This window comes from Amia ocellicauda, chromosome 3, assembly GCF_036373705.1.
Source record: "Amia ocellicauda isolate fAmiCal2 chromosome 3, fAmiCal2.hap1, whole genome shotgun sequence".
Classification (NCBI taxonomy): domain Eukaryota; kingdom Metazoa; phylum Chordata; class Actinopteri; order Amiiformes; family Amiidae; genus Amia; species Amia ocellicauda.
The window spans coordinates 24,055,571-24,076,133 of NC_089852.1; the positions used below are offsets into that span (position 1 = coordinate 24,055,571).

At 40.6% G+C, this 20,563-nt stretch overlaps 1 protein-coding gene across 1 annotated transcript in view; it reads right to left on the reverse strand.

Moving 5' to 3' along the window:
* Positions 1-20,563, reverse strand: part of itgb3a (integrin beta 3a) — a 32,001-nt gene that overhangs the window by 8,377 nt on the left and 3,061 nt on the right. The window contains exons 2-13 of the mRNA XM_066698594.1: positions 19,921-20,006; positions 17,595-17,799; positions 17,049-17,301; positions 16,424-16,586; positions 15,981-16,142; positions 15,486-15,581; positions 14,663-14,752; positions 13,936-14,070; positions 9,274-9,703; positions 2,571-2,793; positions 1,999-2,102; positions 1,690-1,809 (exon numbers count right to left, since the gene is read on the reverse strand). Of these exons, the coding sequence (XP_066554691.1) occupies positions 1,690-1,809; positions 1,999-2,102; positions 2,571-2,793; positions 9,274-9,703; positions 13,936-14,070; positions 14,663-14,752; positions 15,486-15,581; positions 15,981-16,142; positions 16,424-16,586; positions 17,049-17,301; positions 17,595-17,799; positions 19,921-20,006 (2,067 nt within the window). The remainder of the gene's footprint in view (positions 1-1,689; positions 1,810-1,998; positions 2,103-2,570; positions 2,794-9,273; positions 9,704-13,935; positions 14,071-14,662; positions 14,753-15,485; positions 15,582-15,980; positions 16,143-16,423; positions 16,587-17,048; positions 17,302-17,594; positions 17,800-19,920; positions 20,007-20,563) is intronic.

A 20,563-nucleotide genomic window follows, 5' to 3' on the forward strand; every position in this document is an offset into this window, starting at 1 on the left:
CTCATGGGAAAGAAACCCTTTTTCAGCTCTAACAATAGATCAGCATATGCAATTTGATTAATTCAAGGTATGGACTGTTAAAATAAAGATTGTTGAAATTGAAATACATTTTGAATGAAACACACCATCCTTTTTATATCGCAATGTAACAGGGGGCGTCCTGTACATGAGCTTGTCACATGTGACATAACCCCTCTGTAAAATTGGTACAGTGATAAACCTCCCAGTATCAATCGACTGGATGGAGCTGTGTGGCGAGGTTCGAATCCTGAGCGGGTAGCTCTGACCCACACCAGTTAAACCCACATGCTAACACCACCTGGCTACACAATCCTCCCTGGACTGGGAGTTCCCTGATTGCACTGAGCCATTGCTATGCAAACCACAAAAGACTGGGCCCAGGCTGTTTCAAATGATCCGTTTGATTCAGAATTTATCAAGACCAGAGGCGAAAGACTCTCTTTTGCAATTAGTTCTTTGTGGAAAGTGAAAAAGCAATATCAATTCAAAGCCATTCAATAGATAAATGATGACAGAGTACAGGGAAACTAATTTGATACCATGCCATTTTAAAATTAACCAACCAGCTCAAACAGTTATAGCCTCTGTTACACAAAACAAAACACTTTTTTATGTTGTTGTTGTTGATTGTATAAGCTGTCTTTGGAAAGGAAGTCACTTAGGGGATTGATGTTATAATTTAGTACAGTTTGCTCTTACTCTATTACACACCCTGTTCTGTCTATGTGCTCTGAAACAAGTACACACACACATACACTCTGGGGCTGATTGCTATATTAGCATGCAAAAAGCACTGTGGGATGTGAAGCCCACACACAAGCACACACCGCTCTTGCTCCTTGCAGCTCTCTTCATTGCGCTGTGACTGCCTAATTCCTCTCACTCCCTAAAACACTGCTAATGGTTTTTCCATTCTCCCCGCTGATTCACACTCGTATGAAGGCTAAACTGAAACAGGGGCAGCTTGCATAGTGGAACACATTTAACCACTGAAATGTGTGGAAAAGCCAGATCCTGCATATGCAGCTTTTTCAAATCAACGTATTTGGTTATAGTGAGTTGAGCCAATGGTTTATTCGGTAATTGACTTCCTGGCTAATGGGAAGATTGTTAAGCTTAAAATAATATCATAACCTTAATATGAAACATGTATGCATTTTCTCCTTGGCTGAGTTTATCTAGCTTTTTATTTCTATCTCTCTCTGTCTGCATATATTTAAAATATGTGTGTCTCAGCATCTCTTACTATATTGCCCTAGACTACACACATATGTTTGGTACTTCTCTGCAATATTCTCCATTTCTGCTCTCCTGTTTTGAATGTATTTTCATTCACTCTCTCCATCCCCACAACTCCACCCAAGGATTGGAAATTAGACTCCATTTGGTAGCAGTTTGTAAAAATCAAAAGCATCCCATGTTGACTTACATACATAAAACCTGAACTGGCTCCAACTGGCCCTGTATGCAAGGCTTACATATTTGCTTTAATTGGATTATTTAACTGGACAAGATTCAACCATATAATACTCTCTGTTGCTGGGATTGAGCCAGTAGGGATTTTTTCTGTTTCTGTGTTTGTTTGTTTTTTTGCCTTGAGACCATTATCCAATTTTCTCACCTCGAAAACCTATAGATGCATTATACATGAAATGCATTATGTCTCACCTGGCTCCTTGACCACATATAGGATGGACTTTCCACTGGCGTCCTCATAGTACTGGAATCGCTCCACACAGTCATTTTCATCCTTGTAAGTGCAATTCACTGCATTCGTGTCTTGCTTAGCTGGAAAATCATATCAACAGTTTGTGTTACGCCAGTGCTGTGTAATGAGACATCCAATTAATACACTGATATCTATCGTATGACTTTTTTTTCTGTACGGTGTGCCCGTGTTTGGATGTTTTTCCAAAATAAATTATGTTATCGGGCGCAGCCTGATTCTACAATCTGATAAGAGAAAAAGATCCTTACTGAGATCATCTACCAGAACAATTTCGTCTCGGCATATCTTGGAACAGGTATTGTGGTCATCGAACAAACTGCCACGCTTGAAATGCTGGCATTCCACGCAATCCCTGGGCAGAAACGGAAACATTTGTTCATAAGTCACTTTAATCCACTGGCTAGGAACAGCAACATTACATAATCAATTACATCGTCAAGAACTTTTGAAACATTTAGTTCTGATCAATTTGATTAGTTGATTGTTTTTTTTGGGGGGGGGACATTTAGATCATTCTCAAGGGAGGTGTCACGGCAAAACTCTTAAGAACCCCTCCCTTAATTGAACCATTTGCTTGCTTAACTGAACAATAAAGAACATGAGTTCCTAGTGGTGATTTTTATTTCAACTGAGTTAATATGCTGCACTTAAGCTGTAACTATCCCACTCCAATTAGCAATTTGTTTTCTTTTATTTATTTGCAGACGTCCTTATCCAGGGTGATACATTTCCACAATTTAAACATTGCCTCTATATAATAAACCCTCAGTGATTCAGAGTAGGCTAGATCAAAACAATACCCCTGCAGAGCTTCACTTACTTCTTGAAGGTGCAGGCATCTGGGCATGTGGGGCATTTCTCGCAGGTTTGTCCGTACGCACCCGGCTGGGTACACTCACAGGTGCCACAGATGCACTGGCCGCGCCCACTACATAGCAGGCCGATGCCAGACATGCAAGTGTCAGTGCGGGTGGAGCAGTTACAGTTCTCGCCCTTCCATTCAGCGTTGCACATGCAGTACCCGCAGGAACATTTACCGTGAGCTGCAGCGAAAGAACAATAAAACCTCACACACTGATCCTTAGACCTCAAAGACCAAAAGAGGGTGGGATGTGGGTCTTTTTGTTTGTAATATTTGACATTTACATTTTGAAAGCACCAATAATTATGGAAAGCAGTGGGGTGAGAAACACAGAATTCACAAATTGACTTTAATATTAATTTTGGTATTGTTTGGAGGGACTTCAGGCCCACCAGTCACCCTACAAAGATGTTATAGGTGATGTTATGGCAGTATAATAGATAGTTTCACACAATTAACTAAACCATCAGGTGGCACAAAACTATTAAAATCCCAGAAACTCTCTGTGAACAATTTACACCTGATCTAGCCAAGTCCCTTCACCCTGAAAGTTTTTGTGAGAATAAAAAAGTTCTTTAACAATTTCCACAGGTCTCCTGCTTAGATATCCAAATGGTTTTCATTGAAATTATTGTTTGCGCAGTCTCTCCTTTCACATGATTCAGCAGAACCTTTTTTCAAGCGTGAAGAAAAGCAGTTTGTGTTTTGAGAATCCGCCTGTCAGTACGACAATCTGACAAGATTAACATCAGCCAAAGCTTCCCACTGTTCACTACCTCGGCAGAGTACTTAAAGCTATGTACTCTGGTAATAGGCACTGGTGGATCAGCTTGTTTGACTGTGTGGGTAAAAAACATTAAATACATAATATGGCTAAAACTTTAAAATGTAAAACATGAAATAGAACAAACATAGGCTTTATATAGGCATGTTTTTCTTTTAAATTTCAGTTGTTCATGGAAAAAAATGAAAAAAAAATCTATTGTATTCAGGGGCTATTGGGCATTTCTAATGGATTTAATTCTGCTTTCCTGACAAGGTTTTGAATTCCTACTGTTATGTATTCTCTATGGAGAGAAAATGGGTGTTACGTCTACTCAGCACAATCGGCTTATGACTCTTTTCTGGCCAGAAGTACAGATCACTTATCCCTGTATTTACACAGGAGGGCAATGCACTGAAAGCCAGGCACAATCCTGCAACTGAAGGGACAGAGAGCGCATTGAGGTCTGCAGGTCCCCGTGTCAGCACACAGCACAGAAAGATAAACGCTCCACAGGAAGCAGGTGGAAACAAATGTTCACGGATAACAAGACAACGTCACTGCCGGCCATACAGCTCAACTACCGATACCAAGTCTCCAGACTTGGTAATTATAAACTATGCAGGAGCTTAATCATCATGACTGCTGCAGCATGAGTTCCTTTTCCCAGACAAAAAAAACACCCTTCCCAAGCTTTTTTTTTCTTCCCCATGCTGGTTTAAATTTAGATTTGTAGACATCATCGGTGTGGTAACCCAGTGAATCAATTAACTCTTGTCAGTTGTAAAGAAGCCAATTCCATCCATGAGCTAGACAACAGAGGCATTTCATGTAGTGGGAGAAGGGGAGCACTTTTGGTCTCTGTGTTTTGGCTCAAAAACTACAATAGATCGAACTCGGAGTGCATATCATCAGCGCGTATCTCAAAACTCCTCTGGTGAATTAGTGCTGCCTCACACCGCAGACCTCTGCTGCTTGGCTATAAAGCAGGAGAGAAAATGTGCTTCTCATAGGTTAAGGGAGAGAAGTGAAGGGGATTCACAGAGACCAAACCTAACAGTCTACAGCTACATTTGTCTACTCTAGATTCCTCTAGATTTTCACAGAGGTCCTTTAAGTATAATGATTTGGCTCAAACATTCCGACCAGTTCAGGGGCTATCATCTCAAACCAATGTAATAATAATATTGGGGGCTTACAGATGTAACAGTAAACTGCCACTGGTTTCATGGCTCAACAGTGCTCAGCCAAGCTCCCATCCACAATCAACTAAAGGACATAGCCTGAATCTGAACTTACAGGTGCTAGAGCTCTACCACCTGTAGTCCAGTAACACAATCTCTAGAACTCCCCCCCATAGAATAAACCTTTTTTTTACAGAAAGCAAATTGGCTAATTGACTGTGAGCACAGCTCTCAGTGAGTACTTTCTCTGTGGGTGTAATTTATAACCCAATAAATGAGAGAAAATTTAAAGCAATTCACGGCCATTTAACGTAATTGTTTAACAATCAGTTCCTAGCACGGCTTCCTAGTTCCCACTATCCTGCAGTTGTCCTTATCATCCTTAAATACAAATTGAAATACAACTGTTGATAATTATTTCAATGAGTGAAGCTGATGAAATACTGGGGAATATGTGGAGCAATTTCAGTGACTAAATAACATGAGATTGGCTGGGAAATTGGTTTTCCTGTGTGTTCTTCACCTCTCCACCTTCCACCTTCTTGGAGTGTATTCAGGGGGAGTTTTTCTTTTTACTTTTTTCATGTCCTAAAGAGCAGAAAACGAAGCAACTCCCTCAGTCGGAATGTCAACATTCCCCCACTGGAGCTGGCAGTTGCCGGCGGACACGAATTCACGAGTCAGGATCTGTGCAAAGAAATGAGAGAGCAAGGAGGCTTCTGTGCTGAAGAAGCATAGGAGGTGGCTTTATTTAGCTCACAGCTATTGATCAGACTGTGATAATTGTGCTGTCTGTGCAGAGACCGAAAATAAGAATGTTTGCCACTAGTTTCTGTCACTCTTTCTCACAGATCACACTGCACTTATGTAGTGCTGTGATATATGCGTATGTGCAGCTGTATTAACAGTATGCTGCCGAGGCACCCCTGACTCAAGTCTGCACACTTCTGCAACACGCTCTCTGTTCTACCTGAAGCAATCCCCACTCCCTTTTGTGTTAATTTGCCTGAACAGTAACTCCCCTTCACGATATTGCTCTGCTACTCTTTAGCAGCTGTGTTACACTCCCTTTAATTGCAATATCGGGATGTTGGATTCATTTTTAAGAAACGCCAAGAACAATTATACAAGGAAGGAATAAAATGCCTTGGTGTATGTATTTCCTTCCAGAAAATTCCTGTAAAAGAATCTGTAAGAGAATCTTTATCTTACTATCTTTAGATTTCTGTAGATCTTTTACAATAATTGGTATTCATTTATAGTATGTTAATGTTTTTTGATGGGGTTCAAGAATATGATCTTCTAGTTTATAGTGCATGTTCTTAGACAACTAAAATTAAGATTTAGACAAGGCTCGTGAAACAGACATCAAAATCACTGCCACTTAATCCTAAAAGTAAAGGCCAGTAAATAAAACTGGACCAACTCATTTTGGCTGTCCATTAAATGTGATCATGTAGAAGCCATTCCAACTATCACAATAAACAGCTATAAAACTGAAATGTCTGAAAATAGTTTTTAAGCAGATTATGTAGGTCACTATTTATGTTGGCATGTGTTAACAAAAAAATTGGGTTGTTAAGTGGACATAAGTTACCAAACTCTATAAATATAGCGATGTGTTTAAATGTTACTGGCCCCTTCTGAAATAAACCAGATGGATTATTTATGTTTTTCCATAGAAATCTACAATGCAGATCCTTTTCTACATTGTAAAAACACAGCCTTTCAATGTAATTTGTACTCACTTAAAATTGAGTTTTTTTTTTTTTACTTTTAATTTCAATCTATGCTCTCCTAAGTGTTTATAACAAGGGGAAAATATCCTCCAGGACTGTACTTAGAAATCTTTAAAAAGTATATGTTTAGAAAGCACACTGATGTATGAGTCATTAGAAAAAATGAGTCTGCAGTCCACTCAGAAGTAACCAAAATTAAACAAACCCAGAGATGGACTGAGTTTAATTACTCCTATTTAACTCCCCCTCCCCCCTGAGAGAGGTCTGGAGAATTACATACTGCTTAAGAACTTTCCAAACTCTGGGAGGACATTGTGCTGACGTGAGAACCTAGCATTCCTGCCATACTTGTGATGGAAAACGCTTCCATGTGCATGTACAGTATAATGCAACTGGAGGATTTTACCCTTTGCAGTTTTTAAACTGTTTCCATTCAGTTCTCGAAAGCTGCAAAGCCATGGTATTCGGAAGTCTGGGAAAAATAAAGATGAACGACTTCTTGGAGCTCACAAGCATTCAAAATCTCATCCCCATTTGGGACCTCCAAGAATGAAAGGAAATGGATGGCATAATGCAAAATTTTGCTTTGGTTGATGAAGAAGGTCTAAATTTGCTGAGGAGGGTAAATACATATCATATTCCATAGACCCATGGGGACTCATAATAGCCCCACATTAAGCATGGCAAATTGTGATTCATAAACGTCTCAATCAGACTCCTAATTGTAAACAAGGCCATTGGATGACTGACTCTCAAAATCTGAAGTGTAATCTACCCTAATCACACAGTTCTTTTCCAGGTATAACTGAGCTGAGGAGTTTGGCTGAGGTATAGCTGTACAACTGTGAGTAATACAAAGTGTGTTCATAAGGTGAAGGGGCAAGCTAACAGTTAATCCTCTGGCTTGGATTTATTTGTGCAGTGAGCATTTCCCTGGGCAGAATGAAATCTATTTTTGTTATGTTTGTTAATGGATCCCATATGAGTCAGACCCTCGGGTGGGAGTTCTTGATAGTTTGTTCTGCAGAATGGGTGGGTGGGAGACTGTCTAGGAGAACCCCCAACCCCAAAAAAAGAACAAAATGTTTTTAAGGAAATTGTTTTAAAGAGACAGGAGTCAGGATGTTGGTTTAGGTTTGTAAAATATCTCTTCTTCTGTGCTGTTTCTTGGAAGCAACAGCTGAGGCAAAATAAGAAATTAAAAAGAAACAGAATAAATAAAGCCTGACAAATAAGAGCTAAGAGAAGTGAAACTAAGACTATCTAATAACTTCATGAAACTGGTTTGAAGAAACTAAGAATGAAACAAACACATTTTAGAAATAACCTTTTGCACAGATGCGTCTCTCATTAAAAATACTTTTGTTCTTGAAGGATACAAACCAGCATGAACAGCAGAAAACTGATAAAAATTGAAACAATTAAACTTTTTTGGCACACTGGGTCTTTCACAAAATAGCTCCATAAACTTGTATAATTAATATGTTGCTAAGAGCCGGTACCGCTCATAAAAATCTAAACAAAATGACAACAATAACAAAAAATAAAACCAACATTTCCAGAAAGCACATTTTCAACAGCAATTCTGCCCAGAAAAAATCATATTTTTCATGTAAATAACTGGTTTTTAACATCACTGATACAGGGTTCCCACTCATTTTTACCAATGAAATTCCAAAAAATTTCCATGAATTTTCCATAACTTCTCACAAAAGTTCCATGATTATATATAGGTGCATTTAATTGAGGTAGTCACAACCACTATAATGTAATCTTCAGATGTGTGTGGGATGTGGTGGATAAATGTGGACTACAACTTGAAAAATGACAAATATATCTGTGAGCACAGCTGGCTGTTTTAGGACTCGCCACATAAAAGCATTAATTTAGATTTTAAAATGTACATGAATGATAAGCTTACAAACAAAAATAATACAATCATTATCATGTCAGGTAAATTTAAAATTTCTATGACTTTTCCAAAACTTTATGGATATTTTATGATATTTCAAAACATTTCCATGCCTGGGAAATGACATTTCTAATTCCATAACTTTTCCAGGATTTCCATAACCCATACCCTGCTGATACTAAGAATTTTAAAATGTTCATAGTTCATTTTTTTTTATGTATTTGAAAGGGGAGGAGAGATTAAAGGATGCTCCGACTTCCCTTTTGATCTTTAGCATAAAAAAGTTGAATCTTTCTACAGCTGGTTCAGGAGATAACAATTCAAGAGAAAGACCTGTCAATGTTTTGTTAACTGTCATCAAACTGTCATGTTGTTTTCAGTAGAGGAGAGGAGCCACTGGTTAGTATTGCTCAAACATACTATTTGGTGGTGAGGGTGCTCGGTCAGTGTGGGCAAAACTTTGACAAACTGCCTCTCTAAGTTCTAGACAGAGGAGAACTATACACATATACACTGTGTCTATGTCAAAGCTGCTGTTATCACCAGTAACCATGATAATTAACTAAGACCTTAAACTAATACATTTGTATTCGGCTTTTGATTTCAGGCATTTCGAAGTTCAAGCCACAAGTAGTGTGAAGCAGATAATACAGATAGGATATCCTGTATTTATTTTTGAACTTGTTAGAAACATTTAAAAGGAAATGGAACACAAGCTGTATATCTTCCTCAATATTGAAGCTAATGACTCAGGCGTCCAGGGCTGTCACTCAAGTGTCAGAAAACAACAAAGTGGCCAAAAAGTTTATCTGTAAACCAACTTTAAATATCTTTGTTAACAATGTGCATTTCTTTACCTCAGTCCTCTACAGGAACACTGCGGAAAAGAAACCTCCACCATTTAGTCAAACACTGTAAATTACATTTCAACGCAATGCATGCTGTACCTAACACCCACATGGCCGCATATCTGCCTAACTGTGACATGCTAATACTCTGAGAGTGTTCAGCTCTCCATCTTCTCCCAGCCTGGGTGAGGGTGGGGGGGGATTCATGGACCTACCTGAGCACAGTTCTCCCTTAAAGCGCAGGCAGTTGAAGTCATCGCACTCACAGAACTTTCCCCAGATCTTGCCAAAGTCGCTGGCGTGGCAGACGCACTGGCCACACACGCAGTTGCCCCGGCCGCTGCAGACAGGGCCGTCCTTGTTAGAGCTGCACTGGTCCTGCTGGCTGGGGCTGTAGTCACCGTCGGAGCACTCACACCGTGGGCCCAGCCGCCCCTGGTGGCACTGACAGATGCCACACTCGTAAGTCCCATTGCCATTGTTGCAGAGCGGGCTGAAAGGTTGGGCCTGTGCCTGGCATTGACACTCGCACTCAAAGTTAACGGTGATCTGCAGGGAGTCTTTCAAGCCCACGGGCTTGATGGTGAAGGTCTTAGTCTTCTCCTTGGGGCAGCCCCTAGCACGAGCCTCAACGCTGAATGACACCTGAGACCAGTAGGGGTACAAGTCAGATTTTTTTAACCAATTCCCAAGGCTGTCGTTATGAAAATCTTTGGGAAGATTTTAACACAAACAAAGCCTTGATATGTCAACAGCAACAAAAAAGGACAGAGACATGAGGCATACAGTGAGGGAAAAAAGTATTTGATCCCCTGCTGATTTTGTACGTTTGCCCACTGACAAAGAAATTATCAGTCTATAATTTTAATGGTAGGTGTATTTTAACAGTGAGAGACAGAATAACTACAAAAAAATCCAGAAAAACACATTTCAAAAAAGTGATAAATTGATTTGCATGTTAATGAGGGAAATAAGTATTTGATCCCCTATCAATCAGCAAGATTACTGGCTCCCAGGTGTCTTTTATACAGGTAACGAGCTGAGATTAGGAGCACTCTCTTAAAGGGAGCGCTCCTAATCTCAGCTCGTTACCTGTATAAAAGACACCTGTCCACGGAAGCAATCAATCAATCAGATTCCAAACTCTCCACCATGGCCAAGACCAAAGAGCTGTCCAAGGACATCAGGGACAAGATTGTAGACCTACACAAGGCTGGAATGGGCTACAAGACCATCGCCAAGCAGCTTGGTGAGAAGGTGACAACAGTTGGTGCGATTATTCGCAAATGGAAGAAACACAAAATAACTGTCAGTCTCCCTCGGTCTGGGGCTCCATGCAAGATCTCACCCTGTGGAGTTTCAATGATCATGAGAACGGTGAGGAATCAGCCCAGAACTACACGGGAGGATCTTGTTAATGATCTCAAGGCAGCTGGAACCATAGTCACCAAGAAAACAATTGGTAACACACTACGCCATGAAGGACTGAAATCCTGCAGCGCCCGCAAGGTCCCCCTGCTCAAGAAAGTACATGTACAGGCCCGTCTGAAGTTTGCCAATGAACATCTGGATGATTCAGAGGAGAACTGGGTGAAAGTGTTGTGGTCAGATGAGACCAAAATCGAGCTCTTTGGCATCAACTCAACTCGCCGTGTTTGGAGGAGGAGGAATGACCCCAAGAACACCATCGCCACCGTCAAACATGGGGGTGGAAACATTATGCTTTGGGGGTGTTTTTCTGCTAAGGGGACAGGACAACCGCATCAAAGGGACGATGGATGGGGCCATGTACCGTCAAATCTTGGGTGAGAACCTCCTTCCCTCAGCCAGGGCATTGAAAATGGGTCTTGGATGGGTATTCCAGCATGACAATGACCCAAAACACACAGCCAAGGCAACAAAGGAGTGGTTCAAGAAGAAGCACATTAAGGTCCTGGAGTGGCCTAGCCAGTCTCCAGACCTTAATCCCATAGAAAATCTGTGGAGGGAGCTGAAGGGTCGAGTTGCCAAACGTTAGCCTCAAAACCTTAATGACTTGGAGAGGATCTGCAAAGAGGAGTGGGACAAAATCCCTCCTGAGATGTGTGCAAACCTGGTGGCCAACTACAAGAAATGTCTGACCTCTGTGATTGCCAACAAGGGTTTTGCCACCAAGTACTAAGTCGAAGGGGTCAAATACTTATTTCCCTTATTAACATGCAAATCAATTTATAACTTTTTTGACATGCGTTTTTCTGGATTTTTTTGTTGTTATTCTGTCTCTCACTGTTAAAATACAACTACCATTAAAATTATAGACTGATCATTTCTTTGTCAGTGGGCAAACGTACAAAATCAGCAGGGGATCAAATACTTTTTTCCCTCACTGTACATCCCTTTGTTTTACTTTGAATCATAAGAATAATTTGTGAAGAACAATAACATCGCATATACATATATACATACATATACAGACGTGCTCAAATTTGTTGGTACCCCTACTGCTCATTGAAATAATGCTTCATTCCTCCTGGAAAGTGATGAAATTAAAAGCTATTGCATCATGTATAATTGCATGCCTTTGGTATGTCATAGAATAAAGCAAAGAAACTGTGAAAAGAGATGGGTTATTGCTCATTCTACAAAGATATTCTAAAATGGCCTGGACACATTTGCTGGTACCCCTTAGAAAAGATAATAAATAATTGGATTATAGTGATATTACAAACTAAATTGTTTCTTTAATTAGTATCACACATGTCTCCAATCTTGAAATCAGCCATTCAGTCTATTTAAATTGAGGAAAGTAGTCACTGTGCCGTTTGGTATCATTGTGTGCACCACACTGAACATGGAGCAGAGAAAGCAAAGGAGAGAGTTGTCTGAGGAGATCAGAAAGAAAATAACAGACAAGCATGGTAAAGGTAGAGGCTACAAGATCAACTCCAAGCAGCTTGATGTTCCTGTGACAACAGTTGCAAATATTATTAAGAAGTTCAAGGTCCATGGAACTGTAGCCAACCTCCCTGGGCGCGGCCACAAGAGGAAAATTGACCCCAGGTTGAACAGAGGGATAGTGCGAATGGAAGAAAAAGAACCAAGGATAACTGCCAAAGAGATACAAGCTGAACTCCAAGGTGAAGGTACGTCAGTTTCTGATCGCACCATCCGTCGCTTTTTGAGCAAAAAAATTAAACATTCAAAGAAAAGAACACCATACCTACAGTGAAACATGGAGGAGGCTCGGTTATGTTTTGGGGCTGCTTTGCTGCACCTGGCACAGGGTGCCTTGAATCTGTGCAGGGCACAATGAAATCTCAAGACTATCAAAGCATTCTGGAGCGAAACGTACTGCCCAGTGTCAGAAAGCTCTGTCTCAGTCGCAGGTCATGGGTCCTCCAACAGGATAATGACCCAAAACACACAGCTAACAGCACCCAAGAATGGATAAGAACAAAACATTGGACTGTTCTGAAGTGGCCTTCTATGAGTCCTGATCTGAATCCATTGAACATGTATGGAAAGAGCTGAAACTTGCAGTCTGGAGAAGGCACCCATCATACCTGAGACAGAACGTTTGATTGCAGTGATTGCCTCTATCTACAGTATTGTGCTTCAGTGGCATAATCTCTAAGCAAAATGCAACTGAACCAACACTGTCTGATATAATTATGCATGAATCATAATACTAAGAGGCTGGAATTATTCTGACAAGTATGGAGCCGATAACTACTGGGTGTTTGATCATGAAATATTCCTCACTGTGCTAAAGCATTTTCTTTTTTTCCAACCTTTGGATTTATCACAGAAAAGTTTACTTGTGCAACAAAATATTAGGTTGAAGGTCCCATCATTTTTGTCCATGCCATTTTCATTTGTTTTATTATTTACAATATTATGTTGAAAAACAAAATCAAAAGCAAAGTCTGATTACTTTTGATCAATTACTTTTGTCAGTTCAAGTTATTTCAGAGGAAATTGTGCATTCTTCATTTTTTGTGGAGGGGTACCAACAAATTTGAGCATGTCTGTACAGCGGTTCCTCATCCACTAAAATTCTGACTTTAATCTCTAAAATTCTGACTTTTTAATTAGAATATAACCCCCCTGCTCGCCCCCTCATTAAAAATAATAAAATAAAATAAAACACTCCCTACGTGGCCCTAATACACTTCTGTACCTTTGCCACTTTGGATTAAAAAATAAATGAAAACCCTAAATACATTTAAAAAAATATATACAAAATGGTACTACTTAGTTGCAGTCTCTACCGTAATGAAAAAAAAAGTCGTGGTTTTCAATCAGAGGTTGAAAACCACATAACTGTTTATATTCTCAGCCAGGAAAAAAGGTATTTTCCTCTATATGTTCTCAATCACCAGTAGATAGGAGGTAATGTGAATGAATGTCTTTGTTGTGGGACGTGTATGTGTGTGTTGGGGGGAGGGTCTCAGTGGAACATTCCAGGCTTTGTTTTTAATAACTTTGTTGAAAGTACTGAATCTGAGTCAGTTCTGTTGAAGTCACTACATGGAAACAGGCCTTGTCACACTTCCTAACAAGCTGTCCCTCCCATTAATTCAGATGGACTGTATATTATATCCATGGGATTCTAAACACAATTTTAATTAAGTGCAGACAATGATCTCAGCCGGGTTATGGTGATGGACAGCAGATGGGTAAAAATGCAATATGTCAGGGTGTGTTGTGTATAGCCCAATATTACAAGATTATGTAATTCCCTTGTGCTTCCTTTATGACTGGGAAAGGCTGATTTTTAAGCTATGGACAGAGGAGTGTTTTGGCCAGCTTCGGTCTGTCTGCCATATAAGCAGCAAAGGTTTCGAGGCTGCTGATATGAGTGCTCATCTGGAAAATGCTGCTAAAACAGTACTGACCATGTCTCCTATCTTGAGGCCGGAGCAGGATTTCAGCCCAGGGGTGACCTCTCCATTCAGGCAGGTGGCATTGAAGGCCAAGGAGAGCTCCTCTGGCACACCCTGCACCTCCAGCTCTACTTTGGAGCGGATTTTCTGTGAGGAGACACACATTCACCCACTGAAACCATTTCTCCCAGTTCTGGATGCTCTTACCACAAATTCAATTTCAAATTTAGCTTTAGTATAGCACCCTTCACCACAGATTGCCATAGAGCACTTCACACATTAAGAAAACAAAAACAAGAAAGGAAAAAGGTTACCATGCAAGACACCGTTTTTTTTTTTTTTTTTTTCCACAATAGGCGCATTTAAACTGCCATTTCTGATCCAGATGAATTGCATCGGTAGCATTTGATCCTGGCAGTGTGGACACTGGACCGGCTCAAGTTTCGGTACGCACTGCAGCGGCATTTGTTTTAAAGGCAAACTGCAGACAAAGATCTTTCGCATCAAAATGGCTTGTTATTTTATGTTAGCAAAAAATATATAATTGTATTTTTATTTTAAATGCTTCAGCAGTTTTTACTTGTTTTACTTGATCTGGATCAAATGTACCGATGTATTTGATCCGGATCAGAAATGGCAGTGTAAATGCACCTATTGTCAGTGTTTTTCCTGCATAGACAATACTTCTGTTTCTTATCTTGGTCTAAAGTCTGGTCTGTTTTAAATTAGGTATACTCACAGCATAAGCATTTAGAATAAGCTGGATCACATTGCTTGAATCATCTGATAATAGTCCCACTGTAGTCCCTGGAATCAATTCACTGTAGTTCTGGAAAGGCACAAACAGTTTACTTGGTTACCTGATCAGCTTTTATCGACAATGGTAATCTTACATGGGTTTCCTGCACCCTTATCTGATTGTTAAACATGGCAAGGTTTTAGGGGAGTTAAGTAAATAGTGCAATCCATTGGAAACCCTTATATAATGTTAACAGATCTGAGGTGACCTTGCTTCATTCCAAACAAGAAAATGATCTACACTGTGTAAAATCTTGGCTGTTTCACAGATCCAAATTGGTATTAGTCTAGGCATACTCTACATACCATAATATTGGGTAGTCCATGAATAGTGCTAATCTGGTTGTGTGAAACCAGCCCATTGTGTTGTCTGAATGATTCGCCTTGTTGATTGTTGTTCAGTAAACTATATCTGGAAAAAGACTTCCCTAAGCCACATGAGAGTGAGGTAACAAGTGATGGTGTAAGGGGAAAGAACCAGATTGGGATTCATATTAGCATCTCAATAGGATGCTAATCTATGTATGTTTGTCTGCAAACCTCCTCTCAGGTATGTAGGTAGTTGGAATGGAAACATTTATGAAATTAGCCAAGGGGAAAATAAAATGGGTAGAAAGTCTTGCTCTTTAGCCTCAGGCATCATAGTAGTAGTTGAGGACATTACTCCAATTGTACTTGATGTCACCATTGTTAAGTGCAAGTTGATACGTGTTTTAAGAGTGTGGTACAGTGCTTTTGTTGTGTCTTTGGACCCCAATTCCTACCTGGTACAGCTCAACCACAGGGTTGGTAACGGCGAAAATCAAGTTGATATTGTTTTCTGACATTTTTTCTGTCAGCAAGGCCAAGGAAGGGTAATCCTGAAGTCAAAAAGGGAATAAATGAAGCAAAAACAACAAAAGTCATTCCAGTTTCAACTTGGATATGGTTTTAAAATGTGGTCGGCTCTGACCAGACCATTCACCAATGCATCAGTGCCCAACAAGGCCCCTGTTTTCACACAAATCAGGACGAATATGGAGAGTACACACCAAACATAATGAAAACAATGTGGTTAGCTCTTTCATTTTAAGGTAGACCTCTATAAAGATTCTGTGCCATGCAGTGCTTAATATACAATCTGACAAGATTAGCTCCCAAAGCTACTTCATGCACTGTGATTGCATACGTTGTTCATGAATACAAGATTCCGACTGAAAGTTCTGAGTTCTGTGTCAACTGTAATACATGTAGTGTATGTAGCTGCCAGTTTCCCTTACCAGTGTGGTTGACTTGTCATAGTTATTGTCTGGTCCCACATGACACAGCCCGTCATTGGGTTGTACTATCCCAGCCAGCCTGCCATCCAGAGCTATATGCGTCTTGGCATCAGTGGTGAACACCAGGAGGTGAGTAGCTTCATGGCGCCAGCCTATCTTCTCCTGTTGACCAGATAAACCCAAAGAACAAATTGTTTTCACCAATACATTATAAACCACTGCAATCACACCATACGGTGGAATTCAGAATGGAAATACCAAAACTTATGTCTTAGTTTCCTCTTCTGACATTTTGACCTCCTCGAGAACTATGTTTCTGACAAACTGTAGGAATGTCACTTCTACATGGGCCTTCTGGTGAGAGCCAGAGTGTAAGTGGCATTAAAGCACTGTAGTGGTGTCATTTAAAGCTACTCTCAGAGACACAGGCGAGGGGGTGTTACCTTGCAAACAGCGGCCTGGATGATGGCATCAAAGCCCCCCTCTGGCGCGTCTCTGTTCCTGGATACTCTCTGCTTTTCCACTTCCTCTGTGAAACGGCTCACCTCCTCTGTCAGAGTCAAGACGTGCTTGTAGCCAAACTGCGGCAAGCACGTTGTTGCTATACTGCAAGACAGCAAGGGGCTTGGAGTTGGGGCTATGCAAGTATTTTGTAGGATTGCTCAGTCTTTTTCATTGGGGTCGATTTATGTCAAAGTGGATAAACACGAAAACTAATTTAGCCTTCGAAGAACAGGGACTTTCATACAGATTGTTCCATGTGGGATTTTTGAATAAGCTATGACCATTTCAACATTGTTTTTTGGTACATCAAAGTTGAGCAAAATTTTCCTAAACTTCTGCTGTAAAGGTTTCGCTCTATTACCACCAACACAAACACACACACACACACACAAACAAATCAATCAGGTGATTTTACAGATATCGGTTCCAAGAGAGCACAAAATGCCTTGCTGTTGTTCTTCAATAGCATGTTATCTTGTTTGGTGCATTTTCTCCATCCCCCTGCAGGCATTCTGAAGCGGTGCGCATCTTTTTCAGCCAGTCCTTGATCTGTGCAATACTCACCCATAGCAGGGGTTTCTCACTGCTTCTGGGGGGGAGATAAACATGTATGGAGAGAGGGGCTTGTCCACAAAGGCCCCAAAGCCCATCTGTAGGTTGGAGGTGGTCTTGCCCATCGCATCGGCCAGTTTGCTGCCCAATGTTGTCAGCTTCTCCAGGTCATCTTTCATGGAGTACGAGAGATCCATCAGGTAGTAGAGATCCACAGGATAGTCCTCCACTCGCTTCACCTTCACATTGAAAATCTTGGAGTCATCTGTAGGGCAAACACAGCACTGAACATCTGGTACATCTGCATTCTTCACCTGTAGACACCCACATGTCAACTTTCAGCAAACAAAAAAAGCATTACTCTACTGGAGTAATAGTCAAAAGCAGTAATAAAAATAATATTTGGCAGAGGGTTAAATACAGAGTGAGGCACAACAGTGGTACCCTTGAGCAAACACTTTGGCTTTTAATAACTGTTCTCCTTTTCACTTCTCTTTGTTATTTCACTTTGGAGCCAAAGCTTTGCAAATAAAACTATGAAAATGGTTTGCTTCGTACCAGGACGAAGGGTGATCTGCAGTTTCTGGGGGCTGATCTGGGTGGCATCTGAGGCAGCACCAGAGCCCCTGTCACTCAGTGGCTTTTTCTCCTGCTCTTTTAAGGTGCTGATTGGAAACTCAATGAAGTCTGCACTGCATCCGGCCTCCAGCAGATTCCGCTGCAGGTCACAGCGAGACACGGTGGCAGATTCTTGGTCGAACGACTGCAATGCAATGAGAGGTTTGCTTTATTTTCCTTATTTATTTATTTTTAAATGGGAACATAAAACTTTTGGTCTTTTAATGTACATTTCTGAAGTAAATAATTAAAAAATAATATTTAATATAATAATTTGTGCCCTTTTGTACCCGCTTATGTGGAATAGTGGTTTTCCATTTCAGCCCGGAGGAAGACAACATGTTGAGAAGTGTGAATCCTTGCTCAAGAAGTATTGTAATTGTAATTTGCATCTAGGAAGTGAATCCAAATTTTGATCTAGTCTGGGGCCCGTTCTCCTTTGTGAAACATATCCAGTTTCAACAAAATCAATGACTGTTGCTCATTTAAATGAAACCAAAGCATGATAGTTAAGTTCAAACTATCTGTGCCTGAATATATTGAGGTTAAGCAATAACCACACACACACACACACAAAAACCCATCTCCCTTAGCTTCAAAAACATGCAAGTCTGTACAGTTTCCTTATGGGCACTGCTGATATCATATGAATAATATTTTCTAAAGCACTCAGTTTGGAATACCCTTTTAAAAATGAATGCTGAACATTGGTGCTCTGTTTAAAATTGTCAACAGTTATGATCCTACAAATGCATGTTTTCAAAGATTGAGCCAGAATACACCCTCCTCCTCGCCAGGCGAGTGAAAGCATGCTTCTGTCTACAGTACAGTGAGAAAATAGAGAGAGGAATGAAAGGGAGGCAAATGTATCCATCCTTCACTGCAAATTACCACATGACATCACTGTTATTTTGCAATATAGAAAAAACAAGTCATTTCCCCAGTGTGTTCTTGCACAAATTGTGGTTGGACAGAGTGTGTGCCTGTGAGCTGAAGTTGTCCAGCTTCCAGCAGCCTTGGAAAGAACGCCCAAGGAGACCAAGAGCCGTAAAGAACCTGACCATGTTTGGGGGCCTCAGTTGCAAGCCCTGCCCATATTGCCGTCCACTGTCTGAGTTCACCATGGGGGCTTCAGTGCAGTTAAACATTTACACTAAAGACATTCCTTCCTGGGAAATATCGTTTTCGAAGGTAAACAAGCAAAATCAGGACATTTACAGGCCTCTGTTCAAAGCTTGTGGAAAAGGCATCTGCCTCATGTAAATGTCAATTTTAAAGTGTAAGGGGGGAAGGAGGGAAACACCAAAAGACAACCTAGTCTTGAGTTACAATTAATGGTGCAAAGTCTTTAACATTATTGATGAATACCGTTAATACTGATAATGTGATAATAGTCGTTTTTCTGTGTGCATTTGACAACCTTTAGGTTATTTTAAAGCTTAGTTTGGTTCAAATAGCTGGAATGTTTTGGGAAGAAAACCGGGGGCAAGCTGGGACACGCTGACTGTTGCGAGAATGCGCTGAAGGTATGGTATTAAAGGTAGAAGAAGCTGAATGGTCAGAAAAGGCCAGATTGATTATAACTAATTAATTCAAGCTCTGGGTGTGGCTTTGGCTCTCAGGAAATACATTTTAGTCTTATTCCCAGGTTCATGAAATCAATGGTAGCCTTTGGGGGCTGACTATCTTTTTGAACCTGTATTCCCAGGAAAGGCAGTGTCCAACTTTATACACAGGGAACATGGAGAATCAAATTCACTACACCAAGTAAATTCATCACTGCAAATGTCCTGCTCACATAGACATTTCACAGTCACATTTCACATAGAGCTCCTCAATTCACAGGATGAGCAATGCAAGATTTTCCGTATAGTTTGTTTTGGCCTCTCTATAAGGTTTTTGGAGAAATGCTGCAAAGTAGGCTCTGTATAATATACTGCATGGCATAACATAAAAAAAAATCAGGGGAAGGGGATTGAAGCCTCTTAAGAATACTTCAGGGCTAGGTGATTTTATGAGGTCTGAGGTATTCCAAGATAACAATTACAGAGCGGAACATCAAGTATTCCTCTAGGCTAGGGCAGTTCAGGACTGTGGCTGAAAATTGCATAGTTTGGGGAAAAAACAGCTAGCACTTATTTGGAATCAGAAATCAAAATCAGAAAATGCTGTACTGAAGCAATACATTGAGAGCCCTCTTGTAAACTGAAATATTTACTGAAACAGGAAAACTAGGGTCACGGGGAGTGTGAATTGTGCATCTTACCTCCTTAAAGCACCACGCACAACTAGGGTGCACAGCTAGGCACTGCTTGCATGTACTCACTCCTCGGGACGTACAGATGTTTGAACCTGGAGGGAAACACAATGCACATGAAGGAAGGAGGAGCTTTGCAAGTGATAGAGGGCTGATCCCAGTTACAGACACTTTGGAGGTGTAAATGTATTGTTCTCCTGACTAAGAGCTAGAACAAATCAAAACTTTAACCAACCGCGAATCGCAGATGACACACTTGTACCCTGCCACGTCTTGCTTTTATAAGCAGTAGAAATCGACTTCTGACAATGCATTAAACCATGTCAGAGTACTCTGATTCTGTCTAGCCCAAAGTACAACTCTTAAGCTAGTGGTTCACCACTCTGGTCCAAGAGTACTCCCTGTGTCTCCATGTGTTTTCATTCCAGCCCAGTAGTCAACTACTTATTGGAACCATCTCCACCTGTTCAAGAGCTGGAAACCTCTGACCAGGATTAAATAAGACAACCATTCTTGCAGTTGAGGGTTCAATGAAGATCTCAGTTGGCAGAGACAGTGGGGCACTCAGAATCTGGGCTGGAGACCCCCTGCTCTTAGGGAATCCAAAGCTAGGACTACAGAAGGTTTGAGTATGTCACTTATTACAGTTTTC